The following is a 23,296-nucleotide window of genomic DNA, read 5'->3' on the forward strand; positions in this document are numbered from 1 at the left end:
TCCTTGCTGACGTCTTTGTGATCTCATAGTGATCTAAAGTGCCCAGTTCGTAGCCAATGTTGTAGATCATTTGTTGATGCCAGAAGTGTAGGGGCAGACCTTGTAGTTTAATCCAAAAGGGGATCTCAGATGGGAAGGAGTTGGAAATAACAGGTTCCCACCTTTGTAGGATGAGCATCCAGTTATTATGGTGGTAAGGGCGATTGGCAAGGACTTCTTTGAGATTCTTCTCCGAGCTGAGGCGAAACTGGAAGCAGGAATGTCCAAGATCCACTCCTGTGATTGGTCCTTCGAGATTCCACCGACGGGGAAGACCAGAGACGACATCACTCACACTCTGCGCCTGAGGATTGGTGAGACGTCCAATGATTGTGAGTGAGTTCGCTTGGATGAGGGCAGATGTATCGATTTCTGGGGCTCGAATGCGCTTTCGTTCCGGCGGTGCGTGGAGGAGACCTTTCCCTTTCTCTGCAGCTGTCAGACGGCGAGACATCGTAGGATACTTGATGTTGGGATATGAGAAGGTATTTGTAGAGGGCAGTACTTGAAGAAAGACTCCGGAGCAGCAACACAAGCAGACCTGTGGTAACCTAGAGAATTGAAGATGCAGGGCTTGACCAAGTGAGCAGGTGAGCCTAGAGGAGTACGACAGTCGACTCTAGGTTCTTAGGGTTTCAAGGAAGCTTCGACAGGGCCACCGGACTACCAAGCTTGTGACCTAGCGACTGCTGTGAGGGTATGTAGTGGTTGCCCAAACGACCAGCGACGGTCATTTTGCCGTTGGAAAACAGTTCCCGCCGGGAAGGCGGTTTTGAGATTCAAAAAGATTACCCAAATAGGAAGTAAACCGGGCAGTTGGGAAAAGTCAGAAAATCTGAACCGACAGTATTAGCTAAAAAATGTAGTAAACCGGATGTGGAAATACCGTGTGTGAAAGAAACCCAGCTTAACAACGTGCCTCGATAGTCGTGCCCGAGAGAGAAAAACTTATTACTTCTTCTCTAATAAATTTACCTATGATGCTTTTTTCCTACTTTTGATTCTTATATATTGTAAGAAGAATATTATTTATCATTTTTTGTTTATTTGTATTAAATTATATTTCAATCTTCAAAGAAAAAAGTTACTATTTTGATAATGTTTTCGAAGTTTTATTTCAATAATTGTCTCATTTATTTATTTTATGTTATAATTAGTTAAAAAGAGTGATTAGGGTTTCGTTCACTCAAGAAATACTATACATGGCCTAAGAAGTTGACAAGTGAAAACAATGAACCATGCTGGACTGGTCACACCTCGCAAGCCTTTATATAAATACTACATGTGACGCGCGATTCAAAGAACTCGATTCTTCTTCTTCTTGATAATTTTTTCTCTTTTAAAATTATTATTCAATCTTTTCGTTTTCGACTGCTTTTGGATTTTAGATTTTAGCGAACGTGGAGAATTCTTGTTCACAGAGAGAGGGACATGCTCACCCATTTCTTTGTTAAGAAAATAATTTTAAAATATTAGCAAATATACGACAAGTTTGGTTCAACGATTTGCACAACTGCAAAATGTCTTGATAAGAACTGTACATGGAATGCTTATAAGTTATGGTAACCATGCAAAATCAGATTCGTGGTCCATAAATATTCTAGACTGATGTCTAAAATATTGTAAAATTTGTCTAGACTTTTTTTAAATAAAAGAAAAAGAAAATAATAAGTTTCAAAAAATAATAATAATAATAATAATCATAGTAATTAACAATAATACCTCCTGATCAATATATATGTTATATATATATATGATTAATTGACATGACAGTATACTGTTATTAATGGAATTCGCAATAAAGGTTTGCTTATATAATGCATAATGGGCGAAAAACACGTGTCAGTAAATCTTATGCCGAAATGTCGCTGACAACGAATCAGCAATGTCTTGTTCCATTCTAGAGTCCGTTATTGTACCACGTCGGCTATATATCCGGCGTCAACTTTTTTTTTCTTTCTTTCTTACTGCTAATACTTTAATAAATGCTTCAAATCATATATACATAAACGTGAGTTTACATAGTTACCTGCAAGACAGATTACACCATATCTTGAGGTACAAAGGAGTAATGAATGGACTATGTGACTATGTGTACATGATCGGAGCTTATATTCCTGCAATTTGTACTAGTAGTAGAACTATTTTATAATTAGCAATATTGTCATTTCATAATTTGGATTCATGTTTGGAAGTGTGTGAGTTATGTTTATGTTCATAACATAGATCGTTTCTCGTAATGATAATTAACAATTAACTCTTTTGTGGAGGCAAATTATAACTTCAATGCCAAGTTGACTTGCACAATGGCCCACCTTTCAAAAAATAGAGAATATTTTCTTTTAGCATATAAAATACGCCTTATTGATATATATAATTCTGAATGGTAATATGTGGAACTAGCTACTACGGCGTGATTTTAATAGTAATAAAAATATATATATATATATATATATGTAATTTTTTTTTTGTTATTATTATCTACGATGTTGTGTGGTTCAAGACGTTATATTCAGATAGACTATTTGAATTATGTGCATACATATATTACACATTATTCACCTTGGAAATTCATGTTGCAACATTCTTCCATTTTATAAAGTTAAATATTTTGCAACATCTAATATATTTTTCTTATCGAAGCAAATATTAAGAATGTACTTTAAATCTAAATAATAAAGTGCTAGAAATACTCCGAATCTCATTTGTGATTGGGTTTTAAGTTACAAAAGAAAAGTAGATGGGGATTTTTAAAAGACTGTTTATCCTACTTTATACGGAATGGATAGATATGTTTTCATGCAAATAACAGAAGGCCCTTAGAAGAGAAACAAGTCTTCTGTTTTAGAGATGCCATGTAGAAGGCTATCAGAAGGCTATTAGAAGAGAAACAAGTTTTCTGTTTTAGAGAAAAAGATTCGAAAACGCAGCTTCGTGTTGGTCGTCTACACCGATAGGTTCCTCGCATGTCCACCTCTTTTAAAGTTTGATGTGAACTAATAATAATGTTGTATTACCAAAAATAATACTATTAGATTTTCAAACATTTAATAATGACTAGTAACTTAAATAATTGTATTGGATTTGAACAACATCATCTACGGACCACTGGACTGAGCCACTAAGAGTTGAGTGATTGGATAGCCATTGAACAAAAACCGACATGTACGGGCCATAACAAATAACCTTATGTAGTTTATCATTTTGGGGGTTCATCAGTATACAGCACGAAAAAATGTTATGTCGGTACGTTTATTTCGAGAAATGAACAATTTAAGATAGGATTAAAGAATAGAACAAAGTTTTGTACATTGCTTGTCTACGAAACTACATGTGGTTAAATTGCCACAAAAGAAAAAAACAATCGAGGGCTTGCTATTTAAATGCATTGAATACAAAGAGTTAACAAAAAAATAACTGATCAAGATTATTGTTGTTTTCTATATCGTTATCCTCTAAACATCGTGAATGGATGATAAAGAACTTTTTCAAAATAAATAAATATATATATTGATAAAGAAGAAATATGATGCCATCCCAATCTTTATTCAGTAGGTGAGTAGATAAAATATCCCATAACATAAACCTACAGAAGTATATATGGACAGTATCTAAGGCTGGCTTCAAGTTGTTTCGTCTTTTTTGGATGTCTTGTTGCTTCAATTATGTGAATGATGTCGGGCCAAAAATACACTCAAGATCCCATCCATTGTTGTTTTGATATTTTTTTTTTACACACTTTACTTTATGTGTAAATAAGATACGAACGACAATTAACATTTAACGCTTGGATGCAATGCAAGAAGGACACTTCGACGGCTTCTCATCTTGATGATTGGCTTCAAGGACAACGCCAGTCTGGAGACTCTCCGCAGATTGATAGCTCAGGCCAGGATTGATTGAATATATAGAAACAATTTACTCCACACCTCACTTCTAACTCGCTCCAAACTATTTTTAAAATATTAACTAGATTTTTATCCGCACACCCCCGTGTGAGTATTTTCAACTTTTATATTGTCCAAAATTTATTTTATAAGATTGAATATAATATATATATATATATATATTAAAAAATTATCAATATTAAATAATTGTTTAATATGCTTTTTTTTAAACACACAATTTGATAAGAGAGATCAACAATAATTTTATTGTGTTTTCAACAGCAATAATAGTAGCCAATTATATATATATATATATACATATATATATATGTGTGTGCGTATTGTTATATTTTCTTTCCAGTAGAATCAATAATGTAAATATGCGCAAAAATACATATTTATAAACAATTTTTATTTTACATAATAATTTTCCAGTTGGTGATGTTAATGGATTATTTACATGTGTTTTAAATATTTTTAATTCTTAGGAATAAATAGTTAGGTATTGGATGCTATTTTTAAGGCAAAATATTTCACATTAATTTAGTTTTTTTAATTTATAAACTATTTTACGATAAAATATTCCAAATTAATTTAAAACATTTTTAATTTATAAAATATTTTACGATAAAACATTCCACATTAATTTAAAATATTGTATAGTATATCATATTTGGTTAGTTAAGATTTTATATTATTATTTTGTAGTAAAACATTTAATTTTCTATTATGAAGTAATTTTATAAAAATAATATTCATGTTTCAAGTATTATATTAACGATTTAATTGAAAATTGACATTTTTTGACATATGTGATAGTATATATATGAAAACAATCTCGTTGCTCATTTTTATTTTAGTTTTTCTAATACTTAATTGTTTATCTACTATATGGTTAGTCAAGAATATAAATTGTGCACGAAAGATTGATTTTGTTTTAGTTAATTTGATAGCAATAAGTTAGGGATGCCTTAGTTTGACATATCCTTGATATTATGAATATTTTGTGGAGTTAATTTTTAAGTATTAGAAATTTTTCTGTTTAAAATAGATTTAAAACATACATTTATTAATATGTAAAAGACAAAGAAAACTTAAAAATAGTTTCATTAAATATATCAATGGCATTGGAGTGTAAATAACTTGCAAAACTAAGAAGTATTTTTATTTTGTACTCCTCTTTTAATAGATTAGATGAATCGATTGGTTTATTGATTTTCTGTAGATTTGGCTCACTCATAAATGTTACTAGATTACATGTTAGATTCTCTTTATTTTATTCCTTTTTTGACAAAGAAAAAAATCTGTTGGTATGTTCCTTTTATGATATTTTACAAACAATATTTTTCTCATGAAATACAAATATTTAGTGAAATATTCTCCCGCATCAGCCCGACACACCAACAGCCTCTTCGTTGGTGTGAGTTACTTTCTGACTCCGAGGTTCACCGATCAACCCTTCGGTCTTTCTTCGTAGACATGAACGGTCATGAGCTAAAAGGCCCATGAAAACAGGACCGGTCCTGAGCTAAAGCGCATGACACAAGGATTTTAGGCCCCAGAAAATCTATAAATATCAGAGGCGTCAGTAGTTAAACAATCCTCTTTAGTCTAGTGGTATGATTACCTGCTCTATCACCAACAGAATGCAGGTTCAACACGACCTGTTATTTTTTTATTATGATAATAATTACTATAAGATTTGATTCTTTTAAACATAAGGACGATTTGGTTATTTATTTAAATAACCTAGTTTCTTTATTTATACATAGTATACTAAATAATATATCTACTCTAATAAAACTGAAGTACAAAAAAATACTTTCCTAAATTTAAGTGTTTTTTACAACTTTCATTTTCTTTTTCTAATACATTCTATCCACTTCATTTATTGTCTTTTCTAAATAATTTGACAGCATTTATTCCAAAAGTACAAAACAAGAATTACATATTTTAAAGTGTTTTATTATATTTTTGTACATTTCCTTTTTAATTCTCCATAACTAATTCATTAATTATCTTTACCATGATATTTTAAAATAATTTATTTTACATATTAACCATAATAATTCGACATGTTTAAATGAATTTACTTATGACAAGAATTCAAAACAATTAACAAATAGTCTTTTTTATTTGTTTACATAATCAGTTATATATGAACATTTCAGTATCCATTTAGATATGTATTGTTCTTTTGGGTATCAGATTGTTTGGGTTTTTAAATTAGACCCTGCTAGGGTATTTTAATTTTCTGAGTGAGTTTCAAGTCGGATCTTCTCAGGTCTGGATGAGTTCGGTTATAATGTATAGAAATCTTAAAATATCCAAATGATCAATGTATCTGAAACAAGTTCAGATATTTTTACCAAAATAACCATATTATTCGGTTCAGATTTTTTTAATACAATTAATTATATAGCGACATATCGAAAATATATAACACTAATCATAAAAACAAATATCAATGCATTAAAACGTAAGAATTAATATCCGCGCGAACACGCGGATCAAGCTCTAGTTATTAGATAAATAATTTAATTAAACAAAACTTAATAATGTTTTTTGCTTTATTATTTGTTGGCATTTAGTGAACAAGAGAATGTATACCAGTTTCATTACTTTATCAGTTAATTTCTATTTCTTGTTTTATTGTTGATTATTTTTGTTCGAATACCTTGATCTACCATGTAAGTCTTTGGGCTTTTTTCTCCTTTGTGTACGTTTTATATATATTTTAAATAGAAATTCTAATAAATATTAAATTGTTATAAGGTTTTAAAATTTCAAATCGATTAATATTTATTTTCATTTTTTTGTCACCATTTATTTTCATTAATTATGACATTTTGTACTTTATTTATTCAAGATAAATTATGTTTAAATTTTTTAAACATAATAAAATAAAAATAGTTGATCAAAAGAAAAGAAAAAATAATAATTATAATTAGGGGGCACCATTTTTATATGGGCAATTCTCATAAATAGACAATTTTCAAGTTTTGGTCACAAAAATAGACCAGAATGAGGAAAATGACCAAAATATTTCATTTAATAGGTAAAATGATACTAATACCATAAATATATAAAAAATTGAAAATTAAAAATTAAAAATTAAAAAATAAAAAATAAAATAATAAAAAAATAAAAAAATAATAATTTTTTTATAGTTTTAGATTATATGTTTTCATATTCGAATTTTTTTATAAATTTTTTTTTCTGATTTTTTTTGTTGAAATATTTTTTTTATTTATTTTTTTTAATTTTTTTTTTGTAATTCGAAAATACTTTTTGAAACTATTTATAAAATTTTTATTTTCAAATTTTTAATATTTATTTTCTATTTTATAAAATTTTAAACCTCAAATCCAAATCTTCACTCTTTTAACTCTAAATCCTAAGATTTGGATTAGTTAACCCTAGGGTTATAAGTGTATATTTACTTTTTTAATGAAATATTTTGGTCATTTTGATTATTATAATCTGTATTTATGATAAAAAACTTTTTTTAGTGTTATCCTAGGGTATTTTTTTTTATAATAGCCCAAGCGGCTATCGTCCACCTCTAGAAGCAGCGTAAGAATGCTCTTTACAATCATATCTACATCCTCACGGATGAGGTCTTGTGGTTAATCGACCGTGACGTACGTTGCACCATTACTCTAAAGAGATATAGAAATCATTTCTGCTCCTTGGTATCACTTTGGTTGAGATAGACTTCTTTGTCTATTCCTATCTTTACTTCCACTTTATTTTTTTTAGCTTTTTGCCAAAGTAGATGTGGCTTAGACTAAATTGTAAAAAAGTAACTTTCCATTTATATGAATATTAACGCCTCTAGCAAAAAACAAAATTTAGCGAAAATGACATCCAACGATTTGAAAAGAATAAACACAGCTGAACATAGCAAAAAAAAAAAAAATCGAAGTTAGACATATGTGTTTCTCGAAAATGCACAGGTTCAAGACTTTGTGATTTCACCACTGATGGCAGAAGCCATGGCGGTTCGATCAACTCTCCAAATAGCAGAAACATTGGATCTCTCTCTCTCTCTCTCTCTCTCTCTCTCTCTCTCTCTCTCTCTCTCTCTCTCTCTCTCATTTGGTTCAGTCTCTTTTGTGTTTACCCCTCATTCTCAGAACGAGGAAGTTGATGAGTTGGCTAAGACCGCTTTCATGCTTTCTTCATTTGTAACAAAGCCCTAGACTGTATGGACTCAGACTTGGCCTCTTTTCTATTTTAATTTTATTGAATCTGGTTTGATCAGAAAAAAGGAAGAACGTTTATACTCTATACAACAAAACGTGCAAAGCAGGAAGAAGAGAGGTTCAGGGATGAAGATGTTTGGTGAGCTGTGGAGGAAGAAAGGACAAAAAATGTGATAGAACAAAACATGGCTTGTGACTCAAGAAATAAATGTATTTTTTTTATTTAGAACATATCCATTTTATTGTGTTATTTTTATTTTTTATCATGATATTTAAAAATGAATCCAGTATAGTTCAATTCTAAAAAAAGAGATTACTATTTTTTCTATATTAAAAATAGTAATTTCTATTTTTAATTCTATATTTAGACTAATGTTATTATATAAAATATGTCGGAAAAAATCTATCTTTATTTAAAAGGGAAAAATAGCAAAATAATTTTAATATTGTACCAATGATGGCTGATCATTTCCGGACTGTGTGATTATTTAGAGATTTCTTTCTAGTAATAAAATGAATATTTATACAATCAATGATGCTGCTTCAGCTTATCGAATTTGCCAAAATGTGCTGATTTGGTCTGCAATCATCTTGCTTAACTTTGGCCTCTCTTGCTGGCCGGACGGGCTTCTGGTTTATCAAATCGGAACCGGTTTAAGTCCTTGTTACAAATCGCTCCGGTATAGTTTAGAACGAATAGGGTCGGTCCAAAAAAAAAAAGGGTCGCTCCATATGGTTCGGTTCGATATCTTTTCAGATTTTCTTTTCTGGACGAATAAATAGGCTGAAGTCCCAATCCAAGTAACAGTGAAAGAAAATAAGTTATGTTCTTAAGAATTTTAAAAATCTTTGGATGAATTTTCAGATGTTTGATGTCGTTTACAGAAAGCTTAAAAAATATACAACTTGTTGGAGATATTAGATATCCATTTTGGTCCATGCATGTGAATTTGACCATTCAGTGACCAGTCACTTTCCTTTAAAAGAATGGCGCAGTCTATCTAAATTTGGTATATAGATCACTAAACATTTTCGTGCCCAAATCAAATTATGGACCAGAATCTGCCTGTAGAATTTAAAATTCAATCGAACTAATGCAAATGTACAATAAGTTACAATAATTTAAAGGTCCAATTTTTCGAATACCATAATTACACTACAATTCTGTTTTTTTTTTTATAATAAAATAGAGGTAAGCCAAGAGAAATATCGATTGCTGTTTTTATGAAACTAATAACTAAGAATGCCAAAGAAATTATGAAAGTCAATACGAAAAAGCATCAAGCTTTAGCACAATTCGCAAGAATTCAGAATTACAAATCAGAAAACCAAACATAGAGATCATAAACGCGTTTTAGAACTCAATATTTTGAATTATATCCAACTTGCTGTTGTAGCAACGATTACTATACCTAATAATTTTATATTCCAGATTGTTGTTTGTATTCCGAAATTTATAAAATATATTAATATATAATGTGATATATTTACAAAGCTCTTAAAATTTTATTTTCATCGACGAATGACTCTATGTTTACAAGATGTCTTCAGCATGGTGCATGGCGTATCATCGAACATAGATTTTATAGGACGGTAAAAAATTTATCATTGTAATAGTATCTCTATAATATTATTTGAAAAGTCAGTTTCGGTCGTGCTCACGTTAACTCTCACGATGGTTGATTACACTGATACCCTTAATAAATTAAAAATATTACATTTAAATACTATTATTGAATTTTTTATTTAGTTTCCTTTTTAAATTTTTTCAAATAACATATGTAATAAAAAGGAAAATTTTATAAAATTAAAAAACAAAATTAAAAACGAAAATATATGTATATATAATATAATTTTATTAAAAAAGAAAGTTCACAAAATAAAAATATATCATTTAAAAAATATTTTTAAATAACATAAAATCTACTTTTGAAGTAATAAAATATTTCTTTATATCTATATTTTCTTAGATGAAAATATATATTTGCATATAATGTGATTTCATAAAACAACATTCACACACATAATCTTGATATTAGAAAAGAAATATTATTTCTTTTAATACATAGTTTTTAAAAATACAAAATATATATTTTCAAAGTAATAGAAATAATTTTTGTATATCTATCTATTTTCTTAGATGATTACATATAATAATTAAGTAACATAAATTAATATATATTTAATTGACTAAAAATAGTTTATAATTAGTATTATTGAAAAGTTTTATTTATTTTTTCATATATTTATTTGACTATAATATCTTTCAATTACAGCAAAAATATCTATAAATTATATTTTTACTTATATAATATGATTTTTAAAATACAATCACACAATTTTTTTAAACTACTTATCTTTAAGAGATATTAAAAAGCATTAACAATAAATATATTTTGATCAAATAATTACAAAATATTTAAAATAACATAACACTATATAGTTTAACGAGGTAGGTATATTATATTTTTTATCATTATTAAAATTATTTGTTTTCATAATATTAAATTTGCTTTTAAATTTTATGTTTTTATGTTTGTGGAACTTAATATGATTAGAATTAAAATACCAAAGCAAATATGAATTCTCATTTTTAAGATTATTTAAAATAAATAAATTTCAGTTTACCATTTCAGTTTAATTATTGTAATTATTGATATATGTTCATGAGTTTCCCAAAAATGTATTAGTTACTTTTATAACTTCATATTGATCATCGCTTTATTTTCTGATATTTTTTTTTAAAGAAAATCAACATATAATTTGATAAATGTTATGAAACTACATTCACATTTAAACGATAAATAAAATTAATTTTATTTTACTTAATTATAATAAAAACAATTATACTTCAGTTTGAATTTGAAAAAAGTATATATAACTCAATATACTCATAACATGAGTGACTCGACTAGTCCAACTTATATCTAAAATCATATATTTAACTACAATAAGAATATATAATTTTATAATAATAATTTATTTTATAAATGTAAATTATAGGATGATTCAAAACATATTAAGAAATGAAAATAAAATATTAACCAACTGTTATAATTTAGTTATTTTGTAAAATTTATATATATGCCTGAGACTGTAGAATATGATCGTTATATTAATTTACATAATTTAGAATCAAACACTTTAGTTTATTTTATATTTCATTCTAAGACCAATATATCTTAAGTTATACATAATCTTTCTCAAATATATTTACATATCTAAGCCAACAACCAATGTAAATGAAAATAAGAAAATTAATCATAATTTAAATAAAAAAAATTATCGTTGAATTCAGAGAAATTGATGCAATCTAATATACCCAAATAATAGCGAAATCGACTCTAAAAACAACAAAATGACTAGATATAACATATCTAAAATCATATGTCTAATTAAAGTAATATAATATTATTAATATAAATTATGCATACAAATTATAAATTAATTTAAAATTATAAATAAAAAACAATCAATTATTAAGTATATTTATTTTGTAAGTATTTATACGCGTGCATGAGCACGGGAAAATCACCTAGTAATTAACCAGACGATCAAAAAATATGAATAACTTTTTGTTTATCTATATTATTCATGCATTTAAACAAATAGTTTGTGTTTTAGGCAACTTAACTAATAAAAGTTTAACACTAAAAGTACCAATAAAGTAGAACTAGAAAAATAAATTCATATACCAATCTGATTTAATAATTCATTAATTCTATTGAAATCTTAAAATAAATTATATTGAAATTTTAAACCTTAATCATGAAAGATATTGTTGAATATTAACGAAGAATAGCAAAACAGTTTGACTAATAACGAGAATCAAATACACAAACTCGCGACACACTCTCTGATGAACTCATCGACGTAAGTTAGAAAGTTTAAGTTTGTAAAATTATGGAAAACAAAAGAAGAACACAAAAAAAACGTAGAAGATAGACACATAAATTGTTTTGCCAAAGTTCGCATAAAAGGCTATGTCTCTGAAGCCTCGCAAAGAGACAATCCACTATAATCTTAAGAACAAAGATCAAGCACCTATTTCTCTCTCAAGCCTACAAGTCAGCTTGCTTGGTGTGAAAACCCATCCAAGAATAGAACACAGAAGCTCCTTCCTCTTATATATAATGAGTCTGTTACATTAACCAGTTGGATTAGAGCTTCTCATCCCTTTCCATAAATATGTTAGGAATATTTCCAAAATAGTTCAAACTTCCATAACTCCATGAAAGTAATATTTTCTTGATCCTATCAACTTCCATAATACCATAGAAGTAATATTTCTTTTTCCTAATAAGACGTTCTCGTTTTGGTTTAAGTTATGCGAATTTGTTTGATTTCCATCACCAAATCGTGACGAAGTCCTTGACGAATCCCAACAAACTCCACCTTGTTGACATCAAACATGATCAACTACTTAGGTTACAAACTCATGCTTTCGTCAGAGAGTGTAACATGTTTCATGTTAAAACCTTTCAATGGAGGTACTCTAAAGTCGTAAGCCATGAATGAAACATGTTTCATGTTAAAAAAAAAAAGTTTCATGTTTATCCACCAATGTAGTATGTGTATATTTCAGCTTAAGAGTTTTTCTTTACACCACTTTAAATCATTCTACCTGTTATTCCGTGAGCAAAGAACAGAGGGTCAAATGATAGAAAGAAAAAACAGATGTCACCAATTTTTTTTTTTTAAATGGGATAACGAAAGCATGTCACAAAAAACAGTCACATTCTTGCAATTATTGGATCATCATTAACTTAAAACACATATATATAGGTTATAAGGCACACTTAGAACAACAAATCACGAACAAAGCTTATGAATCATTCAGGGATATATTTACGGCTTTCCTTTCAAATGGTTGAAGCCTATTATCAGACAATCTACAGTTGTAGGCAGAGATTTTATATTCAGACCAAGTGAACTCTTTGTACAAACACTCTTCTTCATTGTTCATAAGAAAACTCGGCGGAGAGATTCTCTGAGTTAACGAAGGTCCAGCGAAGTAAATCATAGAAACCCTACTGTTAGCTAAAACCCTATGCTTCACGCTCTTGAACCTCCCATTTGTCAACACCTGCATGACCAGACCAGCACAAAACAAAAACAAAAAGAAAGATACTTAACTATTAACCAACTCATGGTTATTTATTCATTGATTGATTCATCTTGAGCTTCCTCCATGGCTCCATGTTATAAGCAAAAATGTAGTTGAGGGTTGAGACGAACCTGGAGAGAGTCGCCGACGTTGAAGAAGAAAGAGGAAGGATCTGAAGGGACAGAAATCCAGGAGCCGTCAGTTAGATCTATTTGGAGACCAGAAGTGTAGTTAGACCTTAAGACAGATAAGATTTGAGGATCAGTGTGTACCCAAAAACCGATCACATTGTTGCCACCATTGGTATTATTGTTGATAAGAGGGGAATGGTGAATAGTGATTAAGCCTGAATATGGAGTCAGTGTTTTCGTCAGAGACAGGCTTGCTAAGTGTGTTCATCGGTTTGATCCCTAACCCATTACTCATGAATCATGATCATCTCCAAAACATCGCATATCATCTTCTTTTTTTGATAAGTATGTGAGTATCGTTAATCAAAATGAGAGTGTTTGTACTACTACAAAAGTTTAAGCTAGAAGTAATCCCAAGCCAAAAAACATAAAAACGGGGGAGAACTTAATATAAGCATTGCATCTTCCTCACTGATGTTGTGTATTCCAGCAATGCATTTCTGCATAACGAAACATGAGTGTGAGTTCTAAAGCTGGAAACAGTAAGAAAAAATAGCCACATAGCAAGATATTATAAAGACCCAATACTCAAACTCCTACTAACTAAAACAAGATATTGAAGAATATATATTTTAAATTTTCATATCAACAATACTAATTGTCTCCAACAAGTCTCATACAAAATATGATTAAAAATTTTAAAAGTAGTTCGGGACCTTGTGGTCGGAGGTTAAGGAGACGTGTTTGGGACACTAACATGTTTCAAGTTCGATCAACTTACTGCGCGAAATTAAGTCACACTGTTCCTAGACATCTACAAAGATATGAAATTAAAAAAATATTAAAAGTATTAAATAAATAGGAAAACATGGAGTCGTTTATCATAGAAGAAACAAAAAATGGTGCTAGATCTATATGCCACTTGTCGTTCCTTAATTCATATATTTTTTGAACATAAAAAGTGTTTATATATATATATTTTTTTTTCAAATCCAAGAATATAGATAACATGGTTCTCTTCCTAGTTCTAGATGAAAATCTCAAAATACGTAGTTCCAAATCCATCGAATATGGTTTTAGACCACTAAATTTGCAATGCAGAATATACCAAAAAAAAAAGAATTGTGAAGACTTGGATTTGCAGTTAAGGCTACGACTGGCTATCAAGAATTCAGAACCACACAATACTGAACCGAAACTTCTTGCAAATAGCAATGGTGATGAAACATTAACGCAATACAATCGTCACATTGATATCTATACTAATAAAGTTGAAGAGAAAGTCTCCACAATGTGCCACGTCATTCTTCCTATCCCTATTTTGCGACACGTGTCGAGTAAAGAGACAACTTCTTCTTTCTGCTTTTGTTTCCAACTCGCGGATCTTCTTCTTCTTCTCTTTTTAGTGTTTCTAACTCGCCGATTAGCTTGATTTTATGATAATTTATTGGGCTTTTATGTCTATTTATTAGTCCATACTTTATGTTTATATTCATTATCAATTTGTTTTAAAAAATCCTCTCATTCTATCTCACATAAACCAAAACAGAACCTACATATATAAAAACTACACTACATAAAACATAAAAGTGTGTGAGTTCTAGGTATAACTGACACGGGCACACCGTCTACAAAAAAAAACAAATATATTTCCAAACGAACATCTATTATAATAAGAAAAAACTCATTGCGAGAATCATGAAAATACAAAAAATAGCTAATATTATCCAGCTCTCATACAAATACACACTACACATCATCATACATGGTCTTCGAAATAAGTAACAACTCAACATAGACAAAACAACAAACTTATCACAAACCATTGACTCAAAATATTAACGCCCCCTGAATAAATGGACCTTTAAACTAAACGGTTGAAGAATGAAAGAAAAAAACTTAAACACCTTCTATAAAACACAGCTATAACAACTTATCCTCACACAAAAAACTACACCATGAATAACGGACAACTTCTCTCTTATCAGCTCTCACACCAAACATAATCTACATGGCCCAACACACAACAATCCATCATTGATTTTCAGCTACCGTCTATCATTGACAATCAAAGTAATTTAAAGACTCAACAATTGAGTACATCGAATTCATGATAACATACCATCACATCACCACCCCGACTCAACCTTGTTTATTCAAGAGACTACTGAATATGTGATGAATAAACTGCCAAAAAGCTACAATACCATAGCTAATGATCTCCAAGTTACTCTTACCAACTAAGACTACAACCAAAATGCGACTGCAAGACTTGACGTCGATCTTATCATCACAGATCTAGAGGAAACAAATAGGCCTCCAACTACAGAAGAAGAAAATGATATATGCACTATATGCTTCGAAAATTACAACTATGGAAACAAACTTTGCTCTCTTACTTGCGCTCATAATTTTCATTTTACATGCATTGATCAATAGCTTCGTAGAAACAAAAATTGTCCAATATGTAGAGAAAGTAATCTATGATTCCACCCTCAATATGATTAATAACATGGAATATCATGTTTTAATTTCCAATTTTATTTGTGTAGTATTTTCTACTTTGGTTTTTCATTTCCAAACAAAATAATTAATAATTTATCCTCATTAATAAATATTTTCCATTCACAACATTATTTTATTATATAAAAAATAACATCACTAAAGACAAACAATACATGACACACAAAAAATTAAGATTACTTCCTAAAAATAAACTACAAATGTCGGATTATTTTATACAATTCACATGTTTCTTACGATCTACCTACACTACTTAAACCATAAAATTATTAACACCACCATGAATCAAGATATTGCTTTACCATCTAATATATAACTAAAACTTTTAAAATACCATCCACCAATCAAGATATGCTACATAAAAAAAATTCAAATTACAGCAAATGACAGTCGCCCCGTGCGTAGCGCGGACAAACCACTAGTATATAATATATAAAAGACAAATGAAAAGCAGTCAAGGCAATTTTAAAAGAAAACAGCCCAATTAATTTTTTTTTTTGTTCCAGTAAGAAAGTATTAATAACATTCATTAATGTGGCAATGTGTTTTTACAATTTTATGTTTATTTATTGACAAATTCTCTTATATACCACAATTTATTTTTGTTTCCAATTATTCACAATTTTCTTTCAAAATTTAAAACACTGATTCTGACAACTGATATAAAGCCCCACTTTAGAAAGGTTAAATGAGAAAACTATGGTTGACGGTATGAGATTATCAGCGCTGTCAAGAAAAAATATGTGGATAAGGATCCACAGACGAATAGGTTCTAAACTCTAGATTGGTTTATGTTAATTCTTTGTGGGGGAACTGATTATGTTTTATAATGAATGATAATGGTGTGATGTTGCATTGTTGATTGTTTTCAGTTAGTCAGTTCTGGTTCTGCATTGGATTGTCTAATGATTCAGACGAAAATACTATTCTAGAATTGTTTTACTCAATAGAAGTGATGGATATGGTTGAGTTAGTGAATTTAAACAGAATAGAACATCATTGATCAAAAAAAAAAAAAAAAACAGAATAGAACACCTCTGAAATTTATGGGACCATTAGTGGGATATGATGGTTTGCCTTATGGCGTATGCACATGATCCTAACCCGCGCACCCGGTTTGCCCACCCGGGTGTTGCAATAAAGCTTTTGTCGTTGCTGGTGAAAAGCAGGGCCGGCTTAACTTGTTGAAGGGCATTAGGCAATAAAAAATTAAAAACCTTTTAATTAATTAGTTTAATATAATTATTAAAAAGAATGTTAAATTTTTTTTAATAAAATTAGCTGAACTCATTATTTTGTTTTGCAAATTAAGGTTTAAAAAACTTTGATTATCATATCTTTTAAATTTTGTATAAAGTCAACACTAAAAAATACAAAATAAAATTGTGCCCTTGTTGTTGCAAAAATATATAAATATGGATTCTTATTATTTAGTAAATACATCATATTTAGGTGGGCTCTTGGACAGGAGCAAGTAATGAGTATAGAGATTTTTGTTGTTTTGTCTTTTTTTATTAGTAGAGTTGGTTTAGTTAAAATTATGGGCTTTTTCAATAATTTAACAAATTAAAAAGAGCTTTTAAAATAACATTAAAGAAATTATGGGCCCATGGATCCAGGGCGGTTGCCCATGTTGCTGTGGCAGAGAGCCGGGACTGGTGAAAAGAATCATATGGTTGACTTTTCTAGTCTTCTTAGTCCTCCGTGACCGATAAGTTAGAACCATGAAGACACACGGATTTTGGAGGAAGTGTGGTATAAGTTTACCAACAAGTCTCTCTCATATTTCCTGAAGATATTATTTCATGTGTTTGCATCATGTTCATAGAAAATTCTCAGTAGTAGACCTTTCGATTATACCAACAAAGGTCTTAGAAATGAGCGATCTTTCTAGTAAAAACAAAAATAAAATGACAAACAAAACTTTGTCCACATAGAGTTAGTACACGAAATTTCCCCACAAAGTGAACTGAATTAATCTGGTTTAGAGTTAAAATTGGGAAACTTATTGAAGATTTACTAGGTCTCCGGATGGAAGAAACACCAACAAATTTCAAGGGAGGTAATCCGACAAGGGGAGGTCTACGAGCTTGGATGTTTTTACTCTGCGGTGTTGTTCTGATTCAGCTGTTTGCTGGTCAAACCGATGCTCAAAGATCTAGAGGTCCATGGCAAACACTCAGTGGTGAGAGTGCTCTCACTTTCTCTCTCCTTCTTTAAGCATGAATTTACGTGAAAATTAGGAGAAAACAAGAGAAATTAGTACTCGGACTTTCTTTATAAAGATGTGTAGTGGAAGTTGGGATAATCATAGGTATTTCATTTTATTAAAGTAATTTGTGATTACTTTTTCTTTGTTTTTACCAGGTGATGCTCCACTTGTGATTGCTCGTGGTGGGTTTTCGGGATTGTTTCCAGATTCGAGTCTCAAGGCTTACAGTTTCGTAAAGCAGACAAGTGTAGCAGGTGCTGCTCTATGGTGTGATGTTCAGCTAACCAAAGATGGAGCTGGGATTTGCTTTCCTGACTTAAAACTGAACAACGCTTCAACTATTGACTTTGTTTACCCAAATCGCAAAAAATCTTACCTGGTTAACGGAGTCCCTACGCAGGGTTGGTTCACCATCGAATTCTCCTTGAGAGAACTCAGTAATGTTACTTGTAAGTGTTTATGACTCAGTTGGAAAATAGAATTTCGGGTTTTCTTGTTAGTCTCAAAAATGTGTCCTTTTTGCTTTCACCTGTTTGCAGTGAACAGAGGAATATTATTTCGGTCAGAAAAATTCGATGGAATATATCCGATTTCGACGGTTGGAGATGTAACCACGCAGATAAAACCAGAAAGTTTTTGGTTAAATGTTCAGCACGATGCGTTCTACGCGCAGCAGAATCTGAGCATGAGCAGTTTTCTGATATCAGCTTCCAGAAATGTTTCCATTGACTACGTCTCTTCCCCTGAAGTGAATTTCTTTAAAAAGATTGCTGGCGATTTCGGGCCTAATGGACCGAGTTTCGTGTTCCAGTTTCTTGGAAAAGAAGAGTTTGAGCCGACAACAAACCGAACTTACGGCTCTATCTTAAGTAACCTGACTTTTGTCAAAACGTTTGCTTCAGGGATTCTTGTCCCAAAGTCCTACATATTGCCACTGGATGACAAGCAGTACTTGCTTCCTCCTACATCGTTAGTTCAAGATGCTCACAAGGCAGGATTACAAGTGTATGTGTCAGGTTTTGCCAATGATATTGATATTGCTCACGACTACAGTTTCGATCCAGTGACTGAGTACCTATCCTTTGTGGACAATGGCAATTTCTCTGTAGATGGTGTGCTCTCAGATTTTCCCATAACTGCATCTTCATCCATTGGTAAGCAAAATCTCTTCAAGTGGTTTATTTATGTCCTTGAAACATTGCTCGAAATACTCAAATCGATTATTTTCTTCTCATATTTACTCAAGAATGTTTCTCGCACCTTGGCAAAAACGCTACAAAACAGGGTAGTAAGAGTAATTACTTTGCATATTTCTTTTTTGACTAGTAGAAAAAAGAAACCTATATATAGCTGACTTTATCTAATTGTTTCATAATTCAGTTGATTTTCTTGTTATATCAAAAAATGGAGCGAGTGGGGACTATCCTGGATGTACAGACATGGCATATGATAAGGCTATCAAAGATGGTGCTGATGTTATCGATTGCTCCGTCCAAATGTCCAGCGACGGTATACCCTTTTGCTCGAGATCAATAGATCTCTCGAACAGCACAGTGATCTCCCATACGCCCTACGCGCAACGTTCAATAAATGTTCCTGAGATTAGCTCAAATGGTGGGATTTACACTTTTAGTCTCACATGGGCTGAGATCCAGAGCTTGACTCGTAAGTTTCTACTCCTAGGTCACATCTAACAATTTTACATTTTCTCCTAGGTTGATACTATATGGTTAAAATAACATACCTGACTCGCATCTTTTGTGCAGCTGCGATTTCAAACCCCTATAGGCTATACAGTATGTTCAGGAATCCGGATGAGACAAATTCTGGGAAGCTTATTTTGCTTTCTGAGTTCCTAAACTTGGCAAAGAATTCAACTTCGCTCTCCGGTGTTTTGATCAGTGTAGAGGTGAGTTCTCCTACCTCTCAATATTATGATCATTAAAAAAAAAAAATCAGACTATGACGTCTTATAATGGCAAAGCCACTTAATTTTATTGTGTCCTTCAGAATGCAGTGTACCTGAGGGAGAAGCAAGGTCTTGACGTGGTTAAAGCGGTTCTCGATACCCTTATGGAAACTGGTTACAGCAATGGAATAACCACAGAAAAGGTCATGATTCAGTCAACGGAAAGCTCGGTTCTAGTTGATTTCAAGGAACAGAGCAAGTATGACACTGTCTACAAAATTGAAAAAAACATTAGTGATATTAGCGACGCTGCTATCCAAGCGATAAAGAAATTTGCTAACGCTGTTGTCATTAGAAAAGAAACAGTCTTTTCGTTATTTGATTCGTTCATCACTACGCAAACCAATGTTGTGAAGAAGCTGCAAAAGTCGTGGCTCCCGGTTTATGTGGAACTGTTTCAGAACGAGTTTGTGTCTCAACCATATGACTTCTTCGCTGATCCAACAGTGGAGATAAATTCATATATCACAGGAGCCGGTATCAGTGGAACCATCATAGAGTTCCCTTTCACAGCTGCAAGATACAAAAGTAAGACGGCACATATATATATATCTATAAAAAAAAAATATGTATATATATGTATATGTATATTTATATTTATATACTGAATAATAAAAATATCACCATAAATCTTATCTAATAAAAATTTATAAACTAGAAAGATTAGAAAGAAGGTTATAAATTCAAAATCTAGTTTAAGCTTCTATTTTTTATTTGGAAGAAAAATAAATGAGTAAGCTTAAAAAGGATAATAATAAGGTAAATCTGTTCTGAAACATTCCATAATTAATGGTTGCCGTCTCCGGCTGTCCCCGTGCCGTCCCCAAAGTGTCCCGTCTTGGAAACGTCTCCGGTACGGATACGTCAATCACTTTGACGTCCCCGCGCTTCATTTTTAGAACCAAAAGGTTTCACAACAATGCCTAACTTTGTTTCTCTTCTGAAGGGAACCGATGTTTGGGAACAAAAGAACCTCTACCACCTTACATGTCCCCTGTTCTACCGGGTGGTCTCTTACCCTTTCTGAATGCGAAACCTCCAGCCCAAGCTCCAAACCCGGTTTTCACAGAGGAGGATGTCTCAGCTTATGATCTTTACAAGCGATGCAGTCAACCATTTCCCAACTTCAACCTCAATTGTAGCGGCGGATTCGCAGAGATTACAGTCTCCTCCGTGAAGTTCAGAATCTTAAAGGCAAATTACACCTCTCGTATTATAAAACTTGCCAGATCGGATTATATCGACACTCTTTGTCCTTCAGACCCACTAAATGAGCCATTCTACCAAAGCGACCTTCAACTGGTTAATGACACGGATATGATAACAATGCTTTATGACTGCCAAGACTTATCAGCTCTTATCTATAGCAGCGAAGCTTACAATTATGTTACAGACTTTCAATGTAATGATCAGAAGGAAGGTCTAAACAACTACTGTGTTGTGATAAACAGCTCGTCTTCCTTATTCAACGGGAGGGTTGGTATAGATTTCTTGTAGAAAAAATGCACAAAAGACGTCAGCATGCATGTTTCAGGATCGAAGCTACACACTCTGGATTCAGATAATCTAAAGAAGACTCTTGAACAGGGTTTCGAGGTTGAACTTAAACAAGACTGCTCAATGTGCCTAGATTCTAAAGGTGCTTCTTGTGGATATAATCAAACTTCAGGTAAATTCGTCTGCTATTGTGACGATGGGACCCATGGCCCTAACTGTAGTTCTGGAAAGAGAAGTCACGGTAAAACCACCGTCTTCTCTTAGTTTGCTCTTTTACTTTTCAGATCAAGTTTGTTTCCATTCTGACAAAATTTTACTTGTTGAACGGTTAAACAGAGTCTTTGGTCAATGCAGTTCGCAAAGGTTAGTTTGCTGGGAAGATAGACTTTGAAACTGTTTCCGATTTATTAAAACTGAAGTTACTTAACTCACCAATTTCTTTGATTTTCTAGTTTCAGGCTCAATAGCAGGCGTTGTTATGTTCTTTGTCTTACTATCATTGTTTCTTCTTTTTCTCCGGAAGAGGCAAGTACGACAGAGACAACAGAATATGAAGTCTCTTATTCCTCTCAAACACTACACTTATGCACAAGTGAAAAGAATTACAAAGTCATTTGCAGAAGTGGTTGGGAGAGGCGGCTTTGGAATTGTTTACAGAGGAACTCTTTCTGATGGCCGTATGGTTGCGGTGAAGGTCTTGAAAGACTCAAAGGGTAATGGTGAAGATTTCACAAATGAAGTTGCAAGCATGAGTCAAACTTCTCATCTCAACATTGTTACCTTGCTTGGTTTCTGCTCTGAAGGTTCCAAAAGAGCAATTATATATGAATTTTTGGGTAATGGGTCCCTTGATAAATTCATCTCAGGCAATACCTCGATGAATTTGGACTGGACGTCATTGTATCAAATTGCTCTTGGAGTCGCTCGAGGTCTGGAGTACTTGCATCATGGCTGCAAAACAAGGATTGTACATTTCGACATCAAACCACAAAATGTGCTCTTAGATGAAAACTTTTGCCCCAAAGTTTCGGACTTTGGCCTCGCTAAGCTCTGTGAGAAGAAAGAGAGTGCATTGTCATTGCTGGACACAAGAGGTACAGTGCGGTACATTGCACCAGAAGCGTGTCTCACAAGTCAGATGTATATAGCTACGGAATGTTGGTTCTGGAGATGATTGGCGCAAGGAATAAAGAAAGAGCTCATCAAGACTCCACTTCTAATACAAGCTCAATCTACTTTCCTGAGTGGGTATATAGGGATATTGAATTAGGAAAGTCCAGGAGGCTTATCGAGAATGAAATCAGCAATGAAGAACATGAGTTAGCAAAGAAGATGACTTTGGTTGGTTTGTGGTGTATTCAGTCTTCTCCATCAGAACGCCCACCGATGAACAGAGTTGTAGAGATGATGGAAGGAAGTTTGGATGCTCTTGAAGTGCCTCCTAGACCTGTTTTGCAAATTCCCATAGCACCTCTTCAAGAGTCTTCGACACTTTCAAGGGATATGTCGGTTTACACCGAAGAATGATTCAAGAAGCTTCGGAACTTATCAATGCAGGAACATAACGATGCACTTATTCAAGAAATGTCATATATTGTCTACACTCCGAATTAGAAAGGGAAATGTATGTGTAAAAATAGATTTTTGAATTCTGGTTTTCTAAACACTTTTGTGTCAAAACATAATACAGTAGTGTTATTAAAATTTGAACTGTTGATGAGTA

General features: G+C 31.7%; 1 protein-coding gene and 1 pseudogene across 1 annotated transcript; one reads left to right on the plus strand and one right to left on the minus strand.

Moving 5' to 3' along the window:
- Positions 1-12,959: 12,959 nt before the first annotated feature.
- Positions 12,960-13,660, minus strand: LOC106427719 (gibberellin 2-beta-dioxygenase 1-like). Its single transcript, XM_048749389.1, has 3 exons — positions 13,657-13,660; positions 13,373-13,587; positions 12,960-13,220 (listed from the first exon to the last, which is right to left on the minus strand). The coding sequence occupies exons 1-3, from the start codon at positions 13,658-13,660 to the stop codon at positions 12,960-12,962; spliced, it is 480 nt and encodes a 159-aa protein (XP_048605346.1).
- Positions 13,661-17,661: 4,001 nt separating this feature from the next.
- Positions 17,662-23,296, plus strand: LOC106427751 (annotated as a pseudogene).

The sequence above is a fragment of the Brassica napus genome, chromosome C3 (genome assembly GCF_020379485.1).
Source record: "Brassica napus cultivar Da-Ae chromosome C3, Da-Ae, whole genome shotgun sequence".
Classification (NCBI taxonomy): domain Eukaryota; kingdom Viridiplantae; phylum Streptophyta; class Magnoliopsida; order Brassicales; family Brassicaceae; genus Brassica; species Brassica napus.